Source organism: Syngnathus scovelli, chromosome 6, assembly GCF_024217435.2.
Source record: "Syngnathus scovelli strain Florida chromosome 6, RoL_Ssco_1.2, whole genome shotgun sequence".
Classification (NCBI taxonomy): domain Eukaryota; kingdom Metazoa; phylum Chordata; class Actinopteri; order Syngnathiformes; family Syngnathidae; genus Syngnathus; species Syngnathus scovelli.
Genome location: NC_090852.1, coordinates 15,925,473 through 15,947,442, shown reverse-complemented (window position 1 = coordinate 15,947,442; position 21,970 = coordinate 15,925,473). Strand labels below are relative to the sequence as shown.

General features: G+C 43.5%; 1 protein-coding gene and 1 long non-coding RNA gene across 3 annotated transcripts in view; one reads left to right on the top strand and one right to left on the bottom strand.

Annotated features, from left to right (window-relative positions):
* Window positions 1-21,601, top strand: part of LOC125970181 (uncharacterized) — a 52,965-nt gene extending 31,364 nt beyond the window's left edge. Inside the window, exons 3-4 of the long non-coding RNA XR_007482030.1 lie at window positions 20,443-20,529; window positions 20,745-21,601. This is a non-coding gene — a long non-coding RNA (uncharacterized lncRNA). The remainder of the gene's footprint in view (window positions 1-20,442; window positions 20,530-20,744) is intronic.
* Window positions 1,106-21,878, bottom strand: fbln1 (fibulin 1). 2 transcript variants are annotated; one of them, XM_049722194.1, is made up of 17 exons: window positions 21,664-21,878; window positions 18,458-18,566; window positions 17,101-17,230; window positions 15,899-16,058; window positions 15,446-15,508; window positions 15,271-15,357; window positions 14,921-15,058; window positions 14,713-14,850; window positions 14,451-14,594; window positions 14,218-14,343; window positions 14,032-14,157; window positions 13,821-13,940; window positions 13,630-13,761; window positions 13,422-13,545; window positions 9,200-9,345; window positions 8,516-8,656; window positions 1,106-1,665 (listed from the first exon to the last, which is right to left on the bottom strand). In XM_049722194.1, the coding sequence occupies exons 1-17, from the start codon at window positions 21,716-21,718 to the stop codon at window positions 1,526-1,528; spliced, it is 2,079 nt and encodes a 692-aa protein (XP_049578151.1). In that variant the 5' UTR covers window positions 21,719-21,878; the 3' UTR covers window positions 1,106-1,525. The 2 variants fall into 2 exon arrangements, with proteins under 2 accessions (XP_049578151.1, XP_049578152.1); XM_049722195.1 differs by lacking the exons at window positions 1,106-1,665; window positions 8,516-8,656; window positions 9,200-9,345 and adding an exon at window positions 10,989-12,770.
* Window positions 21,879-21,970: the final 92 nt, after the last annotated feature.

Sequence of the window (21,970 nt, the reverse complement as noted above, 5' to 3'; positions counted from 1 at the left end):
GTCATCAGACCCAATTGGAGTTGAGTTAGAGCAGACCAACTCACTCTTGGCTCGGGATGGAATATCTGACTGAAGATGTTTGCTCACTCGATATTGAACTCTCCTTCAGTCGAATCCGTCCAGAATCCGAGCTCGCTCTGTTTTACCCCACACGGATTGGATGATGATCAACTGCAGCCACTAACTGTGTATCTTAGGTCATATTATTTCCTTGTTTCCATTTTTGGATTATCGCAGCATATCAAATGATAGGGATGTTCGGACCCTATTTTATGTAGACGGCGGTGTTAAATTATCTGCGAGGAGGCTAATCGAGTCCTAAAATCCATCACAGCTGACGACTGCGCAGGTCGGGTTGTAGCCGCCTCCCCTCTATTGTCTTTGAAGCATCGGCAAGCTTTGGCCGCAGTAATGATTACAGCCTCGTCTCTGATGTTTTACGGGAAGAAGAAGACTTCACTGATGAAGCTAATTAGAAATGTGCTTTCCTGCCACATCTGACCACGCTGCCATGTTTCTCAAAGAAACACTTTCCCGGAAATCCTATCTCACCGCAAACGTGCCCACATGCACGCACCGACTATCTGGTGCGGATGCTTCTTGCGTCCCCGGCGAGGGCGCTCGGAGGCCAAGCTGTTGAGCCACCTCTTTGCCGGTAGGCAGATATCATTTGGCGCCAAGACAAACAGAATGTTCCAAATGTCACCATGGAAACTGACGTTCCACAGACCGCTGGGAATAAAAAGTCCACTGGGCCCAAGATAGCACTGTTTGCATCTTTCTGTTTGTTGGCTAATATTGACCCGTCTGAACGATCGTAATCAAGTTTCCTGTTGTTGTAATTCCGACTATTGCGCAAGCTGTAAAGTTTTCAAATGTGAAGTCACCCCTAGGGCACCACGCACATTTGTTCCTATCATCCGTTTAAAGCTGGAATGGAAGTAATATTGGAGAACTTGAGAAACTTGATACGTCCTGAAGACCCATACCATTTGCGTATGGACAGTTTTGAGTCTTCTGTTCTTCCAAAAACGCATGTTTGTTGGAATTTGGTAGAAAACAAGTTTACACAGAAAGGCCACAGTTGAGATCATAGAGGCAAAACTGTATGTAAAATAATGTTTATTCTTTAGACAAAAAAATATAAAAAAAACAAACACCGGAAAGTGAATGATATAAAGACAAAGTGTGTAATGTAACATTAACAGCCTTTCAAAGACATGCACTTTCTGTATTTTTTTAAGTTCTGGATGTCTCACTCGTGTCGACTCCTGTTTCATTTTGATAGCATAAACTTTCGTCTTCTATAGCTCAGTTTTGCCAGATGCAACACAGAAGTGCGACTCAGGCTGAGCGTGTCATCGAACCAAAGCGTGGCAGCTGGTAGCGTTTCAACACAGAAACTGTCACAAGTAATTAAAAGCTTGAAACTCGCCTCCTCCCCAACACTGACTTAAGCATTGATACGTTTAGCATTAGCCATGTATTCAGTGTTGACAGCAAATCAACTCAGGGAGGGGAACTCTCAGAACCAGAACTCCGACACGAAGACGTAAACCTTGATGATGTTCTGACCCGAGTCACCCTGGGCTGTCAGGTTCCGCATAGACAATTTGAGTATCGTCGTCAACGGGCCGACCAGCGACTTGACCTGCCGGACGACTCCTAGAACAGACAAAAACAAATAAAATGAGAATAGCCACAATGCTTCGAGAACGTTTATGTTGTTCAAATAAGTTTGTAATATTATCAATATTACAAAAATAAACCTGTAATGTTACAGAATGAAGTTAGCAAGGAAACTTTGCAACGGTGGAGGTGTTCTTACTAAGTCGGTGGCACCAATGATTTCCATGGGCCTTCAAAGACGCTGTGTTGTTGTTTGTGCAGGGAAGAAGTTGCTTTGGAAGACTTGTGTAACGCGCATTTCACGCAATTCAAGTGTCGACGAGAAGTGTCGGCTGGGGAAGCCATCTTGATTTATTTTATTGTTGCCTGGAATGGAGTTTGGAGAGCGAGTAAGCGCGGTTGAGACTGACGTGGTTTGGACCATCCGTGCTGAAAATGGAGCTCCCAGGCGAGGAGGAAAAGAGGAGGAAAGGCAACGTGGGTGGTGTTGCGACTGAAGAGTTGTGGGGTTACTGTATCAAAAAGAAACTTTGCTGTATGGAGATCAAGGTTCGGGACGGAGCCTTGTTGTGAATTGTAAAAAAACAATGAGCGACGAGAAAAAAAAGTATTCTTGCTTTCTTGAATTAAAATACATACACATCTTTTTTAAAGAATAACAAATATACGCCCATGAGTATTGTTGAAAATTACATCAGGAAAAAATTCCATTGCCTGACGCAAATATTACATATTATTTTTATTATATTATAGAAACGTAATGGGCTAGAAACAAGTCATCGGGACGAAAATCATCTGAAAAAGTTCACTTGCATCTCTAATTTAAAAAAAAATTGTTGGTCGGTGTTTTTACGACTTTTCACTTGACACGGGGCTTTGGCATCATCTTGTGGCATCTTAGGGCGTTTCACGAAGAGCACAAAACACTAGTCGGACATTTTTTTGTTTTTATTTTACCTATAGCTGAGGATAGGTAAAATTAATATTTTGTGATGGGCGCAGCTTGACAGCAGAAGCCATCACACACTATTTCTCCTCTCTCTCTTGTTCCCCTCTCTTCTCTTCCTGAGGGGGCACCATCACTGTGGCCCACCAGGGCAAATGAGTCCCATGTGTGTATGACTGAGGGGAGCGGTCGCAGTCACGCGATACAGCTGTGGAGGCACTCCTCCGGGGATTCATCTTGAACTGGAAGAACGAGGCAAAGCTGGCGGAACTGCTGTCTCTACCACTCTGTCACTTTTTTTTTTCGCTCGAGGCTCAGGGGGTTCTGGGGGTACTCAAAAGAATGTAGAAGATTCCTATGATAAGCAGTGTGAGCGGTGTGGATTGGGGCCAATGCCTAACAGGGTTGCCCCCGTGTTTTTCTGTTTTGGGATGACGTTGCCGTGGTAGCATGAATGAGATTTTGTTGTTTCCAAAGTGTCAGAACCGTTTATAAAATAAAAGGAAAAAATCCCAACGATGGAGTAAGATATCATATTTTGATCCAGAAAATCGTTGGCCATATAACGATGGCGCACAATGTTATGGTCCGAAAGATTCTGTGTAGAAATCATGCAATTGGGGTTGGGATTGATATCATGTTCCAAGGGGGGACTCTAACCCGTAAGGAATCGGTGTTCAGGTTAGGATTTAGGGGTTCAGGTCAGGATTTAGGGGTTCAGGTTAGCAAAAGTGGTGTTCCTAAGTGTGAAAGTTTGTCTCAGGTTGAGTCTTGGGGTTTGATGGTTCAGGTTTGTGTCAGGGTTTGGGATTAGGGTGAATGAATATACGGCGCCTTAAGGAGTTCCCAATTAACAAGTAAATCACCAAAGACAAAAAGTGGTATACAATTTTCCAGAATTCTTCGGACCATCCAAAACCGGGATATATGTATTTTGTACTTCTGTGCAGTACTCAAGTTGTCAAAGTAATGTAAAGCTCAACATAGTGGGCCCTTAGGGATGGATGGATGGATGGATGAGTAGTGTAGTGTAGTCGCTACTACATGGACAGACGGGAAGGTCAGGCTGTCCAAACACGACCACTCCAAAGAGGAGGCGGGATTTTTTTATTTTTTCATTTTCTGGAAGGGTAAAGGCTGGTGTATGCGGTGCGATATTTTCAGCTCAATTGAACGTGAGTCAGAGTTACAGATCTCTCAAACGGTCCATATGTCACTTTTGGACGGGATTGCTCACTAGGGAGTGACGTCACCCAAACGTAGCCGAGTGGGGGAATCGCTCGCTTCTTTTCTTGGCACTTGTGGGCTGCAGCAGCTGAGATGATAAAACAAGCGCCGTTATGTTTGACCGCAACTTTTGTACCACTGCAAGTGACCTTTGGAAAAGCAAAGACCCTCAAGTGAAGAGCAAAAAATGGACTGATGAGGTGAAAGCTTGACTTCACTACACGGTTCAAGCCTTATATCATCATCGCCTTTATAAATACGCCTTCAGAAATATACACAGACTGCAGCAGCACCATCTGATTAGATCTAGTCTAAAAGTTGTGCTGCACATTACGACTTTACAAAGAACATTCCTAATCACTAGTGAGTAAATCGTGTCCAAATAAAAATAGTTTCATAGAATTATGAGTCAACATAGTAGAAAATGTCACCGTTTTGAGGAATGGATTAACAAAACATGTAAATCAAATGAGAAAAATGTGCCTGATGAATGACCCCGTGCCACGCGGTGAGCGATACGTCTCGTAACTGACTACATTGAATGCAAGTATCTGCTTTGTTATCACTTTATCTTTACGCTGAAGTCAAGGGACCACCCAGGGGAGGACTTGTCTTGTTGTTAAAGGCTGCCTTGTTGGGAGGATAGGGCCCAGTGCTAATCTCCGTTTAGGCAGACAGGTTATTCCTTAAGAGCTTGGCGCTCTCTGGCGGGCCGGCCGGCCGTTTCCTTGTCATGATTCATACCCGAAACGACACGCAGAATGGGTCGAGTTACCGCGCCTTATCTTCGCGGCCGTCCTCGACTCCTCATCAGAGCGACCGCGAGTCTGCGCCGCAATTTCCAGCCGCTCTGAAGTAGTTATGTCTCACACAGGAGGCTCACATTCCACCGGACGCTGCCGACTACCTGCACAGAGACAAACTGTCCGCTTCCCCTTTCATTCACCTCCCCGTCCGTTTTGCCGGCTGCCAGCGCCGCCGCCGCATGGCTAGCCCCGTTTCATCTCCGCGTAGCTTCCGAAACCGCACATGTACATTCCCACTTGCATTGCAAAAATGAAGGGAATTTTACTGTGGCTTGATAAATGTGCAGTGCCATTTTTGCCTCAAAAGAGTACAAACGTTGCATTGTCCCTTCCAAGACTTCCTGCATTGAGGAAGAAAAAAAAATTAAAACGCAGCGGTTGAGTAATGATACATACAAGCCCTTCCATTACAAATAATTACTCATGAAGAGGAGTCATTCCAGGAATGACTAACCTCCCCTGTTTGGCTTTGCTTGGGTTCACTCATGATGAAGAGGATGAAAATGGACTCGTCTGGTGCAAATGACCCTCCACACATCTTTGATTGATGGATAAAATCTTGCTGAAAGAATACTTGGCCAGAACTTGAGAGCGACGCTGATCCCCAAAATGTATGAAAGACATTCTGTGTAAGACACTAAACCATCAGACGTGACAGCCGGGTGCTTCGGGTTTTCACTTAAGGAACCAATTCTCAGAGGGAAAGAGGTTCAGCGACCGGATCCAGACATGAAGAACGAACACCCAAGGTCTGATTTAGTAAGGTCCCAAATCCCCCAAGTTTCTACACCTGAGCACTATATTTCCACGGTTGATTATTAAATACTGTACTTCTGAGTCAGCATCACCGTCCACCATTATGTGAATCTTGCAGGCAGTGCTCAAATATGTGCTTATACGGTACAATATCTCTAAATACCGCTCTGGGGATTCTATTTTTACTCGGCAATTTGGAGCGACCAGCCCCGACGAGAGGAGGATTAGTGGGAGCTCAGGTGTGTCTGTGTGGTTTACTGCCCTCTCTGTGAGCTACTAAGGCCCCTCACAGAGTTATTGTAGGGGGCCTCCCGGGGAGGTCAAGGGTGGCCAACCACTTACTGTCAATCATCCCATCATCAACTCTGTGCAAACATGCTCCTAATCCACTGTTAGTATGAATAATGCCTTCCTCCACTGTTTGTCTTTCCAAGTATGACGGGCCAGGGATCTTGGCAGTGGGAATGATCTTACAGACCGGAATAGATGAGCGTAGAAACAAGGCAGTAGCGGAGAGTACAAGCAAAAGCTAACAAGTCAAACCTCTGCCAAGGCCAAATGCTTTGCAGAAGCGCAAAGCAAATATGTTTCTTTATATTGCAGAGTTTGGAGGTTGACTGTACTGCAAAACAGCCAACAATAAATTGAGCTGTAAAGGTCCATGAGCCAGCCTTGGGAAATCCACTTTGAGCTGGATCAGCATTGTGTTCACCTGAACGGTTTTTGTGTGGTTGAGTCCTATTCCGCGGTTGTCATGGGTGTTGTTAAGTGTTTCTAAAAGCTGAAGGGCCTTTTTGTGTTTGTACAGATGTCAGGGTCATCATCCCAAAGCGACAGCGCAGGGAGAGTCAGTGATGGATGACGGAGAGCTCCGAAAGAGCGCCGCTGCTGCGCCGACATCCAACGCGTGCGCGCAGCTGACTTGTTTTAAGCAAGCGAGCAGAACAGAAATTCGAAGCCCCGTTTTATGTTAGCGGTGAATCCTGGGAATTCCGAATCAGCTCCTTTGTCCCTTTTTTAGAAACTAAGAAGGATCCAAAAATAACAAATGAAGTAAGCTTGATTTCATGCACTTGTTCATTAGCGGAGCCTCAAAGTCTGCAACGCTCCACCCCCCAACGAGACACTGGAGATACTGGAAACTCAGCTTCCTTAAGCGACACGTCAAGGAGTCTCATGCTCGTGCTTACGTAATCAACCAAGTGCCAGCTCGCTAAATCAAAGCTACATCCATTCGATCCTTCGTGATGGGCAACTGGTGTCAACATGCTAGAGCTGCATCCAATAAGCGTCCAACGGGGGCCCCGCACAAACAGGCCTTTCATGTGGTCGTCACTTCAAGTGCTCTAATGTTCGGCGAGACACTGAGGCCTCGCTTGGGGGAAACGGAACGATACATCCAACCACATCAAGCTAAGTGCGCAGGATTATTTCTTTTGCGGATCTATTTTTTTCCCCTCTGCAATTTCCCTTGTCTATTGAATCAAAACCTTTCGCGTTGTAGAGATTATCGCATCCCTAAAAGACGATGCCGTTAAGAGAGTTGCAGCTCATAAAACCTCTAAATGTTATCCAAATTTTAGGAAAAAATACAACTCGGAAGTAATAAAAGCCTTCTTGACCTGATTATAGTCTTGACATTAAAGACCCTGTTAAGTGAAATCTGAGATTTATTTTCAAATACTTGTATGTTATACATGTGTGTGTGTGAGTGACTTTGGAGCACTCAGTTGTGGAGATTTTTTTTTGTGGCAGAGTAATGCACTTGGATCAGTGTGTATCTGTTGAATCACTTCTAATTACTTGACTCATTTCTACCACTGCAACATACAGTTAGCCAGCTAGCTAGCTATAACTGCACTCTACCATGCCACGATTCATTGAACACCACGCTGTCGTTATTTCACTTCCTGTGTCTAATGAGCGGTGCGACACACTGACACACACCAAGCAAGGTGGTGAGAAGGCCTTTTAGATGGCGAAGAAACCTGATAGCATGTGAGCTAGCAGGTGGTTAGCACCTTTTGTAGCGGGGTAGAAAAGACTCAAGTTAATCCGACACGTGAGTTGCTAAACATTCACCGTCAAGTACGGTGGCCCCAAAGAGTCAGAAAGTGTCAAAACTGAACTAAAAGTTCACCATAACGCCTGTAGGGGGAGCCGTAAAACTTAAAACCCTACTTCCCTGCTGGTAATACAGGACTCTGTCTTGAGTCAGTTAGCGCACATCTGTTTCTTCACAAGTGTACAAGACACATACATAGTTGTGTGCAGCCACAATAGAGCCTGAACCAGTCACATTCTCTCAAGACAGATGTGCATGCTGACAGGCCGTCCCTCCATCCATCCATCAAGGGGAGGAAGACCTTCCGCTACCCGGGGCGTGCAACTGAGCACACAAAGCAAAACAAACAATGTTCCTAGCAATGTGTCATCCTTGGCTTCATAGCAGCGCCGTCCTTAAGAGGCCGCGGCTCGCTTTAACAGATGGCAAAATAAAAGATGAGCGTGGCCTCCAACAACACAACATCCCTAAAGTGCATCTAAAATCAATCTCAAATGTGCAATTCATTATTCCAATACATTTTTAGATGGTGAAAGGCAAAAGGGCGAGGCGTGAGCTACTTTGCTCCATTTTAACCGCGAGGCTGTGAACGCCGATGCCAAATATTCGGTGAAACGCAAAAACGGGCCTTTGTTGACTCACTTCTCCAGTCGCTACGAGGACACGTCTCTCATGGCCACGCGACCGTGATGACAGATACACGATGCCGCCACACTGCAGTGACCGTAACAACCTGTGTCACATGCACTTAAAGTCACATTTACTTTTGTCCCTTCTCAATTGGCACGAGGGTTGGATTTCAACAAAATACGATGGAAAACATTCCAAAGTGGTCCAAATTTCAAGCAATCAACTACACCAGCTAAAGGACTAAAATGTGTTTTGCTTTTTTTGGGCTTTTTTGTAATAAATTGGGAACTTTGAAATAAAAAGAGCTCAAAATAGAAGAGTCTTCTCAGAAAATATCAATTGGTGGTAAATTATAAACAAAAAAGCTGGCGTGGATCTTCCTGATTGAATTCCACTTTGGAGATTCGTCTGTAACTGCACAATCCGTTGTGAATAGTTACAACACATGACACTCACCCACATAAAATCCATTCTCCACCCGCTTGATAATGTCAAATGCGTCGTCCAGGTTGCCCTCCAGGATGGTGAACTTGACATCGTAGCTGCCCAGGCGGTAGGAGCCGTAAGCCGGCACGGTGGTTCTTAAGAAAACGATCTCTGTGACCAGGGAGGGGGAAAAAACATTTGGGTCTATTACTGAAAGGTCGCAGCAAGACTCTAAGGGCCTCCAGCTCATCCCCACTTGTAGTTTATGAGCAATGACAAGTTTCCCTCTCATGTTAACACACTCATAAACAGAGTCCACATGCAGGCCAATTGCTGGCTGACGTGGTATGCCAGTGATTGCACTGGTTCCTTATTTCAAGCCAAGATAACATGTAACGCAAACATGCATGCCTAAGAATTATGGAACAGTGACTTTGTAGCAAAAGTGCTTCAATGATTGGCGGTCAGGGGAAAAAAAAAAAAATATTAGTCATGACAACAGTGACTCAAGCTTTTTGTCGGATTCAAATTTCAAAATTGCTATGCTAAGCTAACAAAAAACGTGATTTGTTTGTTTCTGATTGGGGGTTGGTGTTCATTTTAGTTTTGAATCTACTCGTGAAAACTAGATGCATGCTGCGCTACAGTTCAGTCACTTTCGTTCAATTTATGGCGAGCCTTAAACCAACAATTAAAAGTTAGAGCCGTGAGTACCCTCGGGCCCGGTAAACTCTCGGAAGGTGGGCAGAGAGATGAAGGTGTAGGACACGGCGTGCGTGTCATCCAGGATGCAGGCCACGTCGTTAGGCTGGCAGGACTTGACGCATCGTACCGGGTCAGAGCGTTCGAGCCGTGACGATCTGAAGGACAAAACAAATATTGAACCGCACAAATACATCTAAAGTCAAACATTTTGACCAAAATTTGACTGAAATAATCTAAGTTTACATTCTTAACAGGCGTTGACTTATTTTTTTATTCTTCTGCCTGTCAAAAAAATTGCAGAATTTTATTTTATCCAACCATGTCAGTTCATATTAGTTTGTAACAAATTACTTCCAATTCTATTTCAGGAGAAATATACTTGAAATACAAATCCCTCCATAATTTGCCGGGATATATTTTGTTTCACAATTCTAATATGGTTACTTGATGCAGCATCACATACGGAATAAAGCGCATTTAAGAGACTCATGCTGCCATCGATGCACTCAAGCAGGAGATGAATAATGACACTCGCTAAGAATCATCCATGAGAATATTTGGAATCTTGGGGGCATCCCCGGCTTCACATCCCTCTAATCTCTCTGGGAAGATTTATGGGCCAAGGGAATGTTTCGAAAGCCTCCCAAATTGTGACAGACAACTCCCCGGCCTCTCTCCAAATGTGGCTCTCATCCTATTATTTAAAGGTTTGTTTATTTCACAGCCTAATCAGTGACAGGTCAGATTGGGATAGAGTGCCTCAAAGCTAATGCCACCTGAAGTAGTTCTGGGGATATCTTTGTGAAAAAAAAAACATGTTGAAAAATGGTATTTAATAGTCATTTAAAAAGGTAAATGTTTTGAATCATATATTAGACGGTTTTCATATATACTCAAAGAGTCTACCTCGCAAGTGTAAATACGGTGCACTGCTAATGCTAACGCTTACCGAAGGAAGAAAGCGAGGTCTCAAATACATGACCTTACAATCAAAAAAATTTCCACTGCGTATTGGCTTATGAAAGCAACCAAGTTGCTGTGTGAGGTGCAATATCGTGAGTTATGATCTGTGAATGTGCGTTTCTCTTTAGGGGACTTATGCCCCCGTAGGTTTAGGCCGGTTCAGGTTGGTCTGGACTGGGTTGGGCTGGTTTTTCATGGAGAACTTGATGCGAAAGCCCCCGGACAAGACAGCCAGCCACCAGCGGGTAGGGGCTTGTAATTAGTAATTAGCGGCCGGTTCCAAGTTTTGCTACAGCCCGGGCCAAACCCACAAAATGTTCTTGCCTTTTACACCAACACGGGTTGAGCTGCAGCGAGACCCGAGCGGGGCTCTCTGGAGAACGCTGTGGAAGCTCTTTTGAGGTGGCGAGATGAATTGATGAGAAGATAATGACCGAGGATGAACCGCCCTTTTACGCATGCACGGTCAAATCCAGGCGAGCGGGCTAATTTCAGCGTCTTTTTAACGACTTTACGTCTGTTTGTCCACATGCGGATGCTAACGTGCTTTTGTATGAGTGTTCCCGATCTTTACGTGGAAAACCCCCCGATACTTGCAGACCAGAAAGAAAAACAAGACTTTCTTGGACGGAACTCCTCTGGTCAAGCCTCAGGCCTTTTTTATTATTTTTGGTAATTATTATTTATAGCTGCTAACTTGATAACGTCCCAACACAAACACGGCAGGGCATCATTCATTTGGAGCGCAGCGATGTTGCTGGACCACAAATTGTCCAGATCCCAGAGTCCTATAACTCAAAAGTCAAAACGGAAGACATTAAATAAAAATAAAAAATGTCCCGTGCACCACTAGCTTTTTATTTTAGGGATATCCCGTGCCCCTGTTCGGAAACAAAGACGTGATGCGTAACGGCATCTGAATTTACACTTTTTCGAAGCCACATTTACTGTATATTTACAGTGTAAGTCCAGAACTTTCAAACTTCTTTGACTAAATTGTTTTTCAGTAAAAATGGACACATTTCACAAGTAGCTGGTGAACAATTTTTCAAAAAAGAAGCTTCAAACTGTTGTATAGCACTCCCGCTTCAATTTTACTGTGAAGCTAAATGTAAAGATAATTACATGTATTTAATCAAGCAACACAACTTTGGCTTGTCCAATAGCTTTAATGCTAACATACAAAGCAAAAAAAATGCTTGCAAGCGGACTCATGAAACTGACATCAATGTCTCGGTAGCCAAGCAACGATTGTTACGGTTGAATACGAACAATACTCTGTGATTCAAAGTTTACATCAATTAATTTCATGTTGAACTTCGGTGACTGTTAAAAATGTGCCGTGTTTATTATTACCCATCCTCAATTTGAGTGTTTAGTTGTGTTTATATGCTTAAGTGACAGATAAGAATGTTAAAATTTTGCCTGGAGAGTTCATTAAGATTTTAGGATGGCATCTAAAAAATCTAAATAATGCAGTCCCGTGTGACTGTTAATATAGCTATATGTATTTTTACAATGTATTTTTTTTTTTACTTGATGAATTGTGTCTGTGGGATTTGGCCTGGTTGCTTTGCTGTGTTTAATTCAATCCGACGTCATCACAAAGGAGCGCGTTTTACTTGCCTTATGTCTGTTTTATTACAAAATTGCTCAGCCAACACATAAAAAAAGAATCAAGTACTATAAATCATCAGACTTTTAACATGGGACCAATGGTCAAAGCACTCCATGTTGTAGACTAAACAGGCCAACTTGCTTTTAGGATTTACCCTAACTTAGTGCACCACCTAGCTGCTATCTCTGTGCCCTGCCTCCGACATGATACATTCAATAGGACTCACTATTTAGAAATTATATAGGCAGCAAAATATACAAACTATTGTTATGTACGTAAATGTTTTAATACTTTTTGGGAAAATGATTGCTTAGTTATGTTATCTTTTCCTTTTAATATTTTCACAATTACCATTCCCTCTAACTAAATACTTTAAGAAAACCTGTTTATGACCATTTTTACCCTCATATTACTTAAACTTTTAAAATGATTATGACTATGATTTTATTCTTGTAAAATAAGTGTTTTCTCTGCAAACTATGACCATTATTCAATAAAGGCCTTTTGGGGTGGTAATTTACAACTCTATTCTTGTAAAATCAAGACTACTTAAATTTAAGGAAATGACTTCATTCTTTGACGACAGCTTATAAGACCTCCCGAGCGAGCTGCCCTCTTTATTCGAGGTCCGGATTGTAAACGACGCGGGGCTCGTTCTCAGTGACGAAAACCAACACTTTGGCCAAGTAGGTGCTGAGCGTGCCGTAGCGACGCAGGCCCAGCTCCACGGAGAGCTCAAAGTCCTGCGGGCCGTCGAAAAGCCTCGCCACGGACAAGATGCCGCCGCCGGCGACTTGCTCGGCCCTGAAGAAACCGCCCTCGTTGCCCGAGGTGACGGCGATGCGGATGTCGTCGCCCGGCACCGTGTGGGAGGGGCCCATGCGGAAGATGTTGGTGAAGACGGGGATGTTGGTAGGGAAGGTGAGATGGTAGTAGGTTATTCTCAGCGGCAGGGCCAGGCACTCGACAGACTCATTGCAAAGCAAGCGTTCACATCGACTGTGAAGAGAGAGAAAGAGAGAGAGAGGTGGGGGGGGGGGGCACGAGGAAGGACAGACAAAACAAGCAGAGAGAGAAAAAGAAACAATGTGAATAAAATGTGCCGTGCATGGCATGCAGTGGTGGGCAGCCTAGCACCTGAAAGCGGGTTCAAGGTGGGCTCATGCAGGTTCATGACTGGTGACAACAGACTCGTGGTGATTAGATTGCATTGACATTATGGGGAAAAATGTCCAACGGAAATCATGCGCTGTAGACCTAATAATAAATCATACAAATTGCGAATAAACCATGATTGTATAATGTTGGCTAAATGCTAAAAAGGCTAATCTAGTTAATTTAGAATATTTAGAAAAGACGAATGGTAATAAAAATTGCAAGCAATATCTCTTTTTTTTTTTGTAGTTTAAGTTATGACTCAAGGTCAATGCAAAATTTGTCTTCGCGGGCCACTTAAAATGATGTGGCGGGCCGTATCTGGCCCCCGGGCCTTGAGTTTGACACCTATGCTAACTCACATTAGCCACTCGTAGTCAGGGCTCTCAAACATACGTATGTGGGAAGTACATTCTAATGTTAAAAATGATCAAGTTAAACTTTAACGGCACAAAATGCCCTTTCAGAATGAAAATTCAAACTTTGTGCACTTACGTATCCCCGATCCGGCGGTAGTTGTTGGGACATTCAAAAGACAGGCAACGGAATCCGCCCTGCACGTTGAAGCAACTTTGGTTCTCTACGCATGTGTGTGTCCCTGCCACGCATTCATCAATATCTAGGAGAAAATGATTAAAAATGATTAAAAGCTGGATGGATAGTTACCGTGACCTTTTTTCTCGTGTATGTTTGCTTGAATGACCTTGGCAGCTGCGCCCGTTGGCTGCTAGGGTGTAGCCGCTGACGGGGCAGGAGCAGTGGAAGCTTCCGGGGGTGTTGTGGCAGCGGTACGAGCAGATGTGGCCTCCGGTGGGCAGGGCGCATTCGTCGATGTCTATGTTTCAAGCAAAACATTTGAAATGCCCTGGATACGGCAGGTGTACAAATTTTTACCTTCACACGTCACCCCGTCGGTGTCACTGAGCTGGTAACCACGGCGACAGTAACACTGGTATGAGCCGTACACGTTGGCGCATTCTTGACTGCACGGGTTACTCTCGCACTCGTTTAAATCTACCAAGACAAGATACAAAATCTATTATTTAGCATATTTACAATTTAGCATAGCCATGAAAGTCGCAAATAAATTAATAGATTTCACTACCATCGCAGTTCCTGCCATCCCTGGACAGCTTGAAGCCAGTGGTGCAGCTGCATTTGTAGGAGCCCGGTGTGTTGTCACACTTGTGTGCGCAGAGGCGTCCGGGGTAGTGCCTGCATTCGTTAAGGTCTACAACAGAACCGCATGTCATGGTGTGACTTTGACTTGCTGGCTTCTCTTCCTGCTTACCTTCACAGAGGCGACTTATGCTGTTGAAGTTGAAGCCGCTGTCGCACTGGCAGTGGTAGGAGCCCATTGTGTTGATGCAGCCGTGACCCGAGCACACCGTTTCGGGGCCTTTGCACTCGTCAATGTCTTAAACATAAAAAAGCAAATTGAAGCAGCTAAAAGATTGCCTAGCAAACAAAGCCCAACTCTATTATGGCGTCGATTCCAGTCTTAGCACGCAGTGACGGTCGTACCGATGCAACGTGTGCCGTCATCGTTGAGGTGGTAGCCCCTCCCGCAGTTGACGGAGTTCCTCTGGCAGATGTACGAGCCCAATGTGTTGACGCAAACCTGACCCCTTTGGCATGGGGCCGTATGGCTGACACATTCATTGATATCTGCGAGATACACATATGACATTACGGTCATAAACCACCATTCAAGTGACCTATCACCCTCTTAATATTATTGTTAGTATGACATTATTTGTATCATTCAGTAGAACATAACACTGACCAATGCAGTTTCCCAGTGCATCCTGAATAAAACCAGCACCACATTTGACCTTGGGAAGACAACGGAATGAACCCTGGGTGTTTTGGCATTCAAACTCCGGGCCGCAGTTATGGATGCCCGCCTCGCATTCGTTGATATCTGCGGAGATAAATATTTAGTACAAGCGTCCACGCAACACGGAAAAATAAACCCCGTGCGAACGACGGACCTTTGCAGTTGTTGTTATCGGTCAGTTCGTAGCCGGTTCCGCAGCTGACTTCTCTCTGGCAGCGGAAGGAACCCTCGGTGTTGATGCAGCGCTCGCCCACTCGGCAGTTGCTGGCGCCCAGCAAACACTCGTTAATGTCTGTGTGATTCATAGAGGGAGGAACTTTGAAATGCTGATTAGGTGGTGGAAGAAAAAAAAACAACTAGCGGCATCTTGGCACCTATGTTGAGCTCAGTGGAGGAGCTTTACTAAACTAATTTTAAAAAAATTAAACTAAAAATTAAAGTCTAACCCAGACATTTTGTCCATTTTTTAAAAAAGCTTCATATATTAAAAAAAAAACTTCTTACCCTCACAGGTCTTTCCATCTGGCTTCAGTTTGTAGCCTTTGAAGCAGCCACAGGTATCATTACTCTCACAATTCTGAGCGCATTTACCTAAAAAATAAAAATAATAAAAACAGCCGATGATATTCCATTAGTCCATCCAGTTGTTTAAAAATATTGAAATGATTGTATACTTCACCATTGCACGGATCATTCAAGCCCGGCTTGTTTCCAGTGTCCGTGGTTTCGTCTTTGTTCGGCACTGTGAGAGTTCAAGCATTTTTATTTAGTACCTAGAAGCCCTAGTCAAACAGATTACGAAAAAAATACTTCCCCAAGCATAAAACTTATTTTTCATTAAAACTCACAAACATTTAAGATGTACAGTATTGTTTTCATGAGATAATAAGATATACTTAATATACTTAAATCAGCTATATCAATAAAAGCATGTTCTTTAGCATATTATTGAGATAAATCATTCCCAGACAAGAGTGAAGCTTCACTTCACGGCAATGACACTTTATGTCCACTAGAGAGCAGTATAGTGTAATGTTTGATCCATAGCATTTGTAACCTGGAGCTGATTCTTTTGAATCCACTTAGGTAATATTTGTACTTCTTTAGTTGACATGCATTTTCTTGTACCCACATTCAGTCTGCACCGTGGGCACCGTCTGATTGTTAGGCACCGCGTCCACGCAGCAGGCACGATACACCAGGCCACACTGGTAGCCTAAAGACAGGCTGTGGTCACATGGGAGTCCCTGTTCCTGGCCCGTCTTGCCCAGGAAGCAGCAGTCGCAACACATCTGAAGTCGCACAAAACAGATACAAGCATGTTCAAGACTAATAGACCTCAAGATACTGGGGGGAAACAAGCATGACGTGACTTGTCGCTGGAGGATGTGCTTGCCAATGCATCTTCGTTAGGACGTTGTGCTGAATGTCATTGTGACGTGCCAGACAGACAACAAACGATCAGGAACAGAGACACCAAACTGTCAGACAGAAAACTGCTATTAAGTCAAGATGAGTTGAGATCATTCTTTCTAGTTGAAGGCTTAATCCATGAGTCATTAGCAATCTGGTCATTAGGGGTGTTTTGTGGATTGCAGAGCCTCAATACCACCGCTATCACATCACTGTTTTAGAAAACAGTGTACAAAACCACAATTTAACAATGTGTGGTATTACGGAAAGAGATTGGCATTTTGTGGATTTGGCATCATTTCTAAACCAAGACCCATTATTAACCCTTAATGCCTCTCCAAACAGCTCCAAGCCTCTAAACTACAATTTGTTTTGGAGCTGTTTACGATCATCTAGTCACTTGACAAGAATTTAAAAACTTTTTATAAGATACATCGTACTAACCAGAGATGCTGATTTAGTCAAGGATTAAAAAACATTTTTGCTTGAGTCTGTAAGCTAGCTCATGCATGCTGCTCTAAAAAGTCAGGACAATCCTCCAAAGTTTTTCATCAAACACCGCTTGAAAATGATTTTTTTTTTTACTACAGAACAGGCAGATAGAAATGGCATGGTAGATTTTACACAGTCAACAGGAGAGTATCCGAAACATATTTTCAGTTTCACTTTTGACTGTTCCTGAAGTGATGTCAAGGACCACCAGCCATCCCAAATGCAGGCGGGAAAAAACATTATTGAATGAGATCTTAAAACAGAACCTTCCTCCAGGTGCTGCTATGATTAATTTCCAATTGTATCCACCTCATACAAATGCTTGAAGTCGAAATTATATGACTGTAAAAAATGTCAAGATTTATTTGAAGCTGACTGAACATGTCTCAGGCGATACCTAAATACCTTTGAAACCCTAAATGCACAAACCTTGGTGGTCTTGGTCTCACAGGTGTTGGAGAACAAGGAATCGCATGCTCCTTGGTCTTTGGCTACAGTAATGCCGGTGGTGCACATGTTGTCTTCAAGCACTGCGACGCAACACTGCTCCTGCACGGTCCTGTTAGGATAGAGAACCGTCGTCTCAAAATATAGCAACAATAAAGATGTCAACAAAATCCTTTCCTGAATCCACCTCTGTATGTCCTTACTCATCACGGCTTTTTAGAAGCATCCCTCTTGTTATAACAGCGAGCCCGAGCCAAGCACTTCCACATAAACATTGTTTCTTCCTGCAAGTCATTGGACGGGATGACTAACAGTTTCCAACAGATTGGAGTCAGTTACATCACTTGAGGCAAAGTGGTGCCATGATTCGGGAAACTTTCCATGGAAATTAATGGAAAGACAATGAGGAAGTTAACGGACGTTTTTGCAATCCCTTAGTGTCACAATCCCATGCGATTGTTCAATCCAGCCTGGTTTGCCCAGTTTCCAGCAGTTTTGGAATACCAAACCAATCCGTAAACCGAGTAGAGTTGAGCAGGTATGGAAATTTCAGGACCGTATTCACCTAATATTAAAGCATTCTGGAAATGGAGATGCCAGATCAGAAGCAAAGAAGACCAAAGAGGAGATTTATGGATGTGGTGAGGGGCGATAAGATGGCATTGGAGCAGAAGATGCGAAAGACAGGACGAGCTGGAAGGCTGAACCAAGCAAGAGAATGCTTTTTGAATTGGTGGAAAGATTTTCTCTTCCAACAATATCCATACAAACATTCGTTTGGGGAGATGTAAAGCTAATGACCAAGTGTCTTGTCTACCTCCCTCGCAAACGGATTGTCTCGTCGTGATCAGTGAACTTTGCTTGTGGATCTCTGTGGGCTTTTATAAGAAAAGGAGCTTAACCGCCCACACGAATGCACCTCCACGTGAACAGCCTTTTAAGGGCACAACAGTGTGTCCTCACCCTTTCTTCACCTCCGAGTTCCTGTTACTCCATCCTCCATCCACGCTGGATTTCACCTCCGAGGTATTTCCTGAGGTTGTAATCAACCACCCCCCACCCCATTCTATTGCCTCCTCCCCCCTCAAAAACCTCTGCCCATTTTTCCCTCTATAATTAAGACAAATTTTCAGATCACTTAAGGTGGCATGTTGGCCTCAGGTTACTAGCACACATGTTATTAACTCATCATTGTTAGCTTGCAGGAAGGAAGTGATGTGGCTGCACATTTAAGAGAGCAAGGCAAAGCAAGTTGATTCTAAAAGCCTGCAGATATATCTTCCGGGATAATAAAAAATAGATCGTATCGATCAGAAGAAGCAGCGGAAGTCAGGTTTACCTGCACGTCGGGGACTCGGAGATGAGCGGCAGAGTGGAACAGGCTTGGTTATCGTTGGCACGGTTCTGGCCATCTTTGCAGCAGTCCTCTATAGAGATCTGCGGAACTCCTGAACATGGAAACAGGCAGATTTTTTGGTTTGGACGATCTGCTATTCATCCAATTTTAAGGGCATCAAAGAGCTTACATTGCATATATGGACAAGAACGATGGAGGTGGATGGTGGTCTCTAAGTGGCCACTTCACAGTTTTGTCTATTGCCATGTGAAGGATGAACAGTGTGCTTCTCATGCACCGGACTTAAACAAAATGAGAGGAATCAAGTGGGCTGTGTTCACGCCCACAACGGCGCACATCTAAAATGTTTAGATCCACCAGAATTTGGGTTTTCCAGCCACTATGGTCATCCTGCAGTCCAGTCGACAATCATCCATCGCAATCATTCTCTTGCCGGTGCTTTGCGTAATTGCATAAGTGTGTTGAGCTGTTCTGCCAAAACTATTCCACATTTTGGCAGACAGACTCGACATACTCCTTCTGTCTGCTGCTTTAAACACTGACCAGTGCACCAAATTGTTAAACAATAAGCCCCCCCCCCCCAAGAGAGTTACTCTGTAATTCTCAAAAAGACCTGTTGTGAGACTGCTTGCACGTGTTGAAATACCGGGAATAGTGCTTGTGAAAGAGTTCATCTGTCGGGAGACACGTTGATGAGTGCTTTATGATGTCTGGTCACAGATAATAAGTCAGGTCAGGTAGGGAGGACGACAAGTCTCTGGAAGAGCAGCACTCTTGTTGTCGTGGATTTAAAGCTTTGTCCCGAGGGGGGGGGAGCTGGATTTTTGTGTGTGCATTCATCAAAATGAGCTCACAGCTTGGAGGAACATTTACTGCTAAAACCTGGAGGAATATTTAGAATGAGCACCATTCAGCAATTCATTAACGAACAATTACTTATATAGGTAAGATGGCCGACTGTCGGAAACAGATGCCCGTACAACCTCAGTACGTGATCCGGATGAATCAGTACGAGTCTTATTCTATACTGTGAGCCCAATTTGTACCGTGTACCCCTTAGTGCAAAGGTGTCCAACTCATTTTTTGTTGCGGGCCACATCGGGGTTATGGATTCCTACGTGGGGCCATTAATGACTAAAATAGAAATGAATGTGTGTGGATATTATCACATACATACAACAGAATTTTTCAATTCATTTTGAAATTGGATTATAGCAGAAAAAATGTAGCAATATCTCATTGTTATTAAAAGGAAAGACAATTTAGAATTTGGGTATTTTAACAAGAAACATTGAGTTGACACTCGTGATTTTAATTTTGCGGGCCACGTAAAATGATGTGGCGGGTCGAATCTGGCCCCCGGGCCTTGAGTTTGACACCTGTGCCTTAGTGGCAAACATTTCAAAAGATGATGCAAGATGATTCATAACAGTAATAGCTTGCTGCTCAACTAGCTAGCTACTAGCTAGCTACATCAAGTGCCTAACAGATAGAGTTCAAACTCAAATTTTTCTTTCCCGGGGCCCCAATGGGGTGTGTAGAACCTCAACAGTAGCGGGGTCCATCACAAGCGTCACCTCTGTAGTAACGATGGCCCTTTTTTGACCTCTCACTTTGTCAGTCGGTGCTTAACGCTTAGCTTTTACTCGGACAACGCTGACGTTAACGTCCTATAAACGTCGCGCAAAGCAGTAAAAGTCAAGCAAAACATTACATTAGCAAGCTGAACAATAAACTGTAACAAGCCCATAAAAGATCTTGGAATGCACACATTGCCCGAGTAGTAAACTTTTTCAATTTGTGCCTGTCAAAAAGAAATGAAATACTGAAATGTTTTGTATTCCTCGAATATGTTTTATAATTTCTGCGTGGAAAACCCTGCAGCAGACAAAAAAGGTAGTGTAGTAGTTTTGTAGTCTGCCAAGCGAAATCTATCAAACGGTAATTAAAATGATTTCCATTCGCAGTTGACGTCCAAGGAGGAGGGCCGTTGATTATGCCGACTAGAAGAAGAAGAAAAACTAATCCAATTATCTTTCCCACCAGGGGCCACTGTAAGTGTTTTCCAAATTATAGTCATAGTTGGCATTCCAAGACCACCGCTGTCTCGGACGCTTAAACCCTGAAATTGAAAGAACAGAAGTAGCCCCCTTTTTTTTTTTTATCAGAACGAGGCAAAGCAGACACGATGCTGTCGTAATGTATTGTCGGCTGATTTCCATCTTGGATCAGACGAGCCATGCGGGGCTGTTCTTTTTTCTTTTGGCAGGGTTGGACTTTGTCTAGACGCCTCATGTAAACAAGACTTAATGAGACCACTGGAGCACCAACATCCAACAGGCAGACATTGTAAGCCGTCCATCCATCTATTAGTGGAGGAACTGCGGATACAATGCCGTCTAAAAAAAAAATTATCCATCGAAACTCCAATGTTGGAGATGTTCTATCACGTGTCCAAGGCGTCCATTGCTGCTGCCAGACTACAAATAAAATTTTCTGAAAAAATCCCTCTCAAAGTTCAAAATGCTCAAACACAACTTTCCCGAAAGGAGGATTTGGTGCCCCCTAAAGCCACATCTCATCTCACATTTCCCCGACTGTGAAAGTGGCCCCATGTGCTCGTTTGCCAGACGCTTCATTCCTTGATGAGCTCCCATATAAATTACACACTCATCCCTGTCTAGACCACTGATTAAATTAACTTTGTGCAATCATAATACTTCATCCCAAAATGCAAATAAATAAAAAGATGTTGACATAATACATGAATAAATTAAGTCAGTGATGTAGATCACATTCAGCCGCTTATTACAGATATAAAAAAATGTATTGACTCAACAATAAAATTTGCACCTGCGTCACACTTTAAAAAAAAAAAAAAGTTCTGGCATCTTCATCACATTTTGATGACGGAAGTTGTTTTGATATTTGAAAGTTTTTATTGATAAAATAAAGATGTCTTCATTTTGTAGTTTAAACATTCTCTCATAATGGAAATGTGAGCAAAAATATCATTTGAAAATACATGCCTATAAGCCATTTAGAAAAAGGATGGATTGATGGATGCAAGTTGCTGCCCACCCCTGAAAAATGATTATCAAAACTCTCATTGCATCGTAAACCCCCCCCCCCCCCCCCCCAAAAAAAAAAAAGTGAAGCATCAGTTGAAAACTTTGAATGAAACTTACCTTGACCGAGGATGACTCCCAGCAACGAAGTGAGCACAGCAATCCACAGCCCCATGAGGTGAGAAGCAAAAATCTACACAAGAAATATTCAGGTGGTTTTAAAAAAAAAAAAGCAAAGTTCAAATTGAAACAATAAATGCTTGTGCTTCTTTTACGATGGAAAAAAAAAAGATGCAGGGTGATGCAGAGCAGTTGCGTCTCTCTGCAGGAGTGAGCGTCTACTGAATGACTACATGCAAGCGGGCTGAACCCAAACACCCACTCCACCACTCCACCACTCCTCTCCACCACTCCTCTCCTCTCTTCT

Coding starts and splice junctions, on each gene's coding strand:
- fbln1 (XM_049722194.1), bottom strand. CDS start 21,718: ATGGGGCTGTGGATTGCTGTGCTCACTTCGTTGCTGGGAGTCATCCTC. Junction 15,059..15,270: donor AGATGGAAAGACCTGTGAGG/GTAAGAAGTTTT, acceptor TGAATCACACAG/ACATTAACGAGTGTTTGCTG. Junction 1,666..8,515: donor GGAGAATGGATTTTATGTGG/GTGAGTGTCATG, acceptor TGTCTGTTCTAG/GAGTCGTCCGGCAGGTCAAG.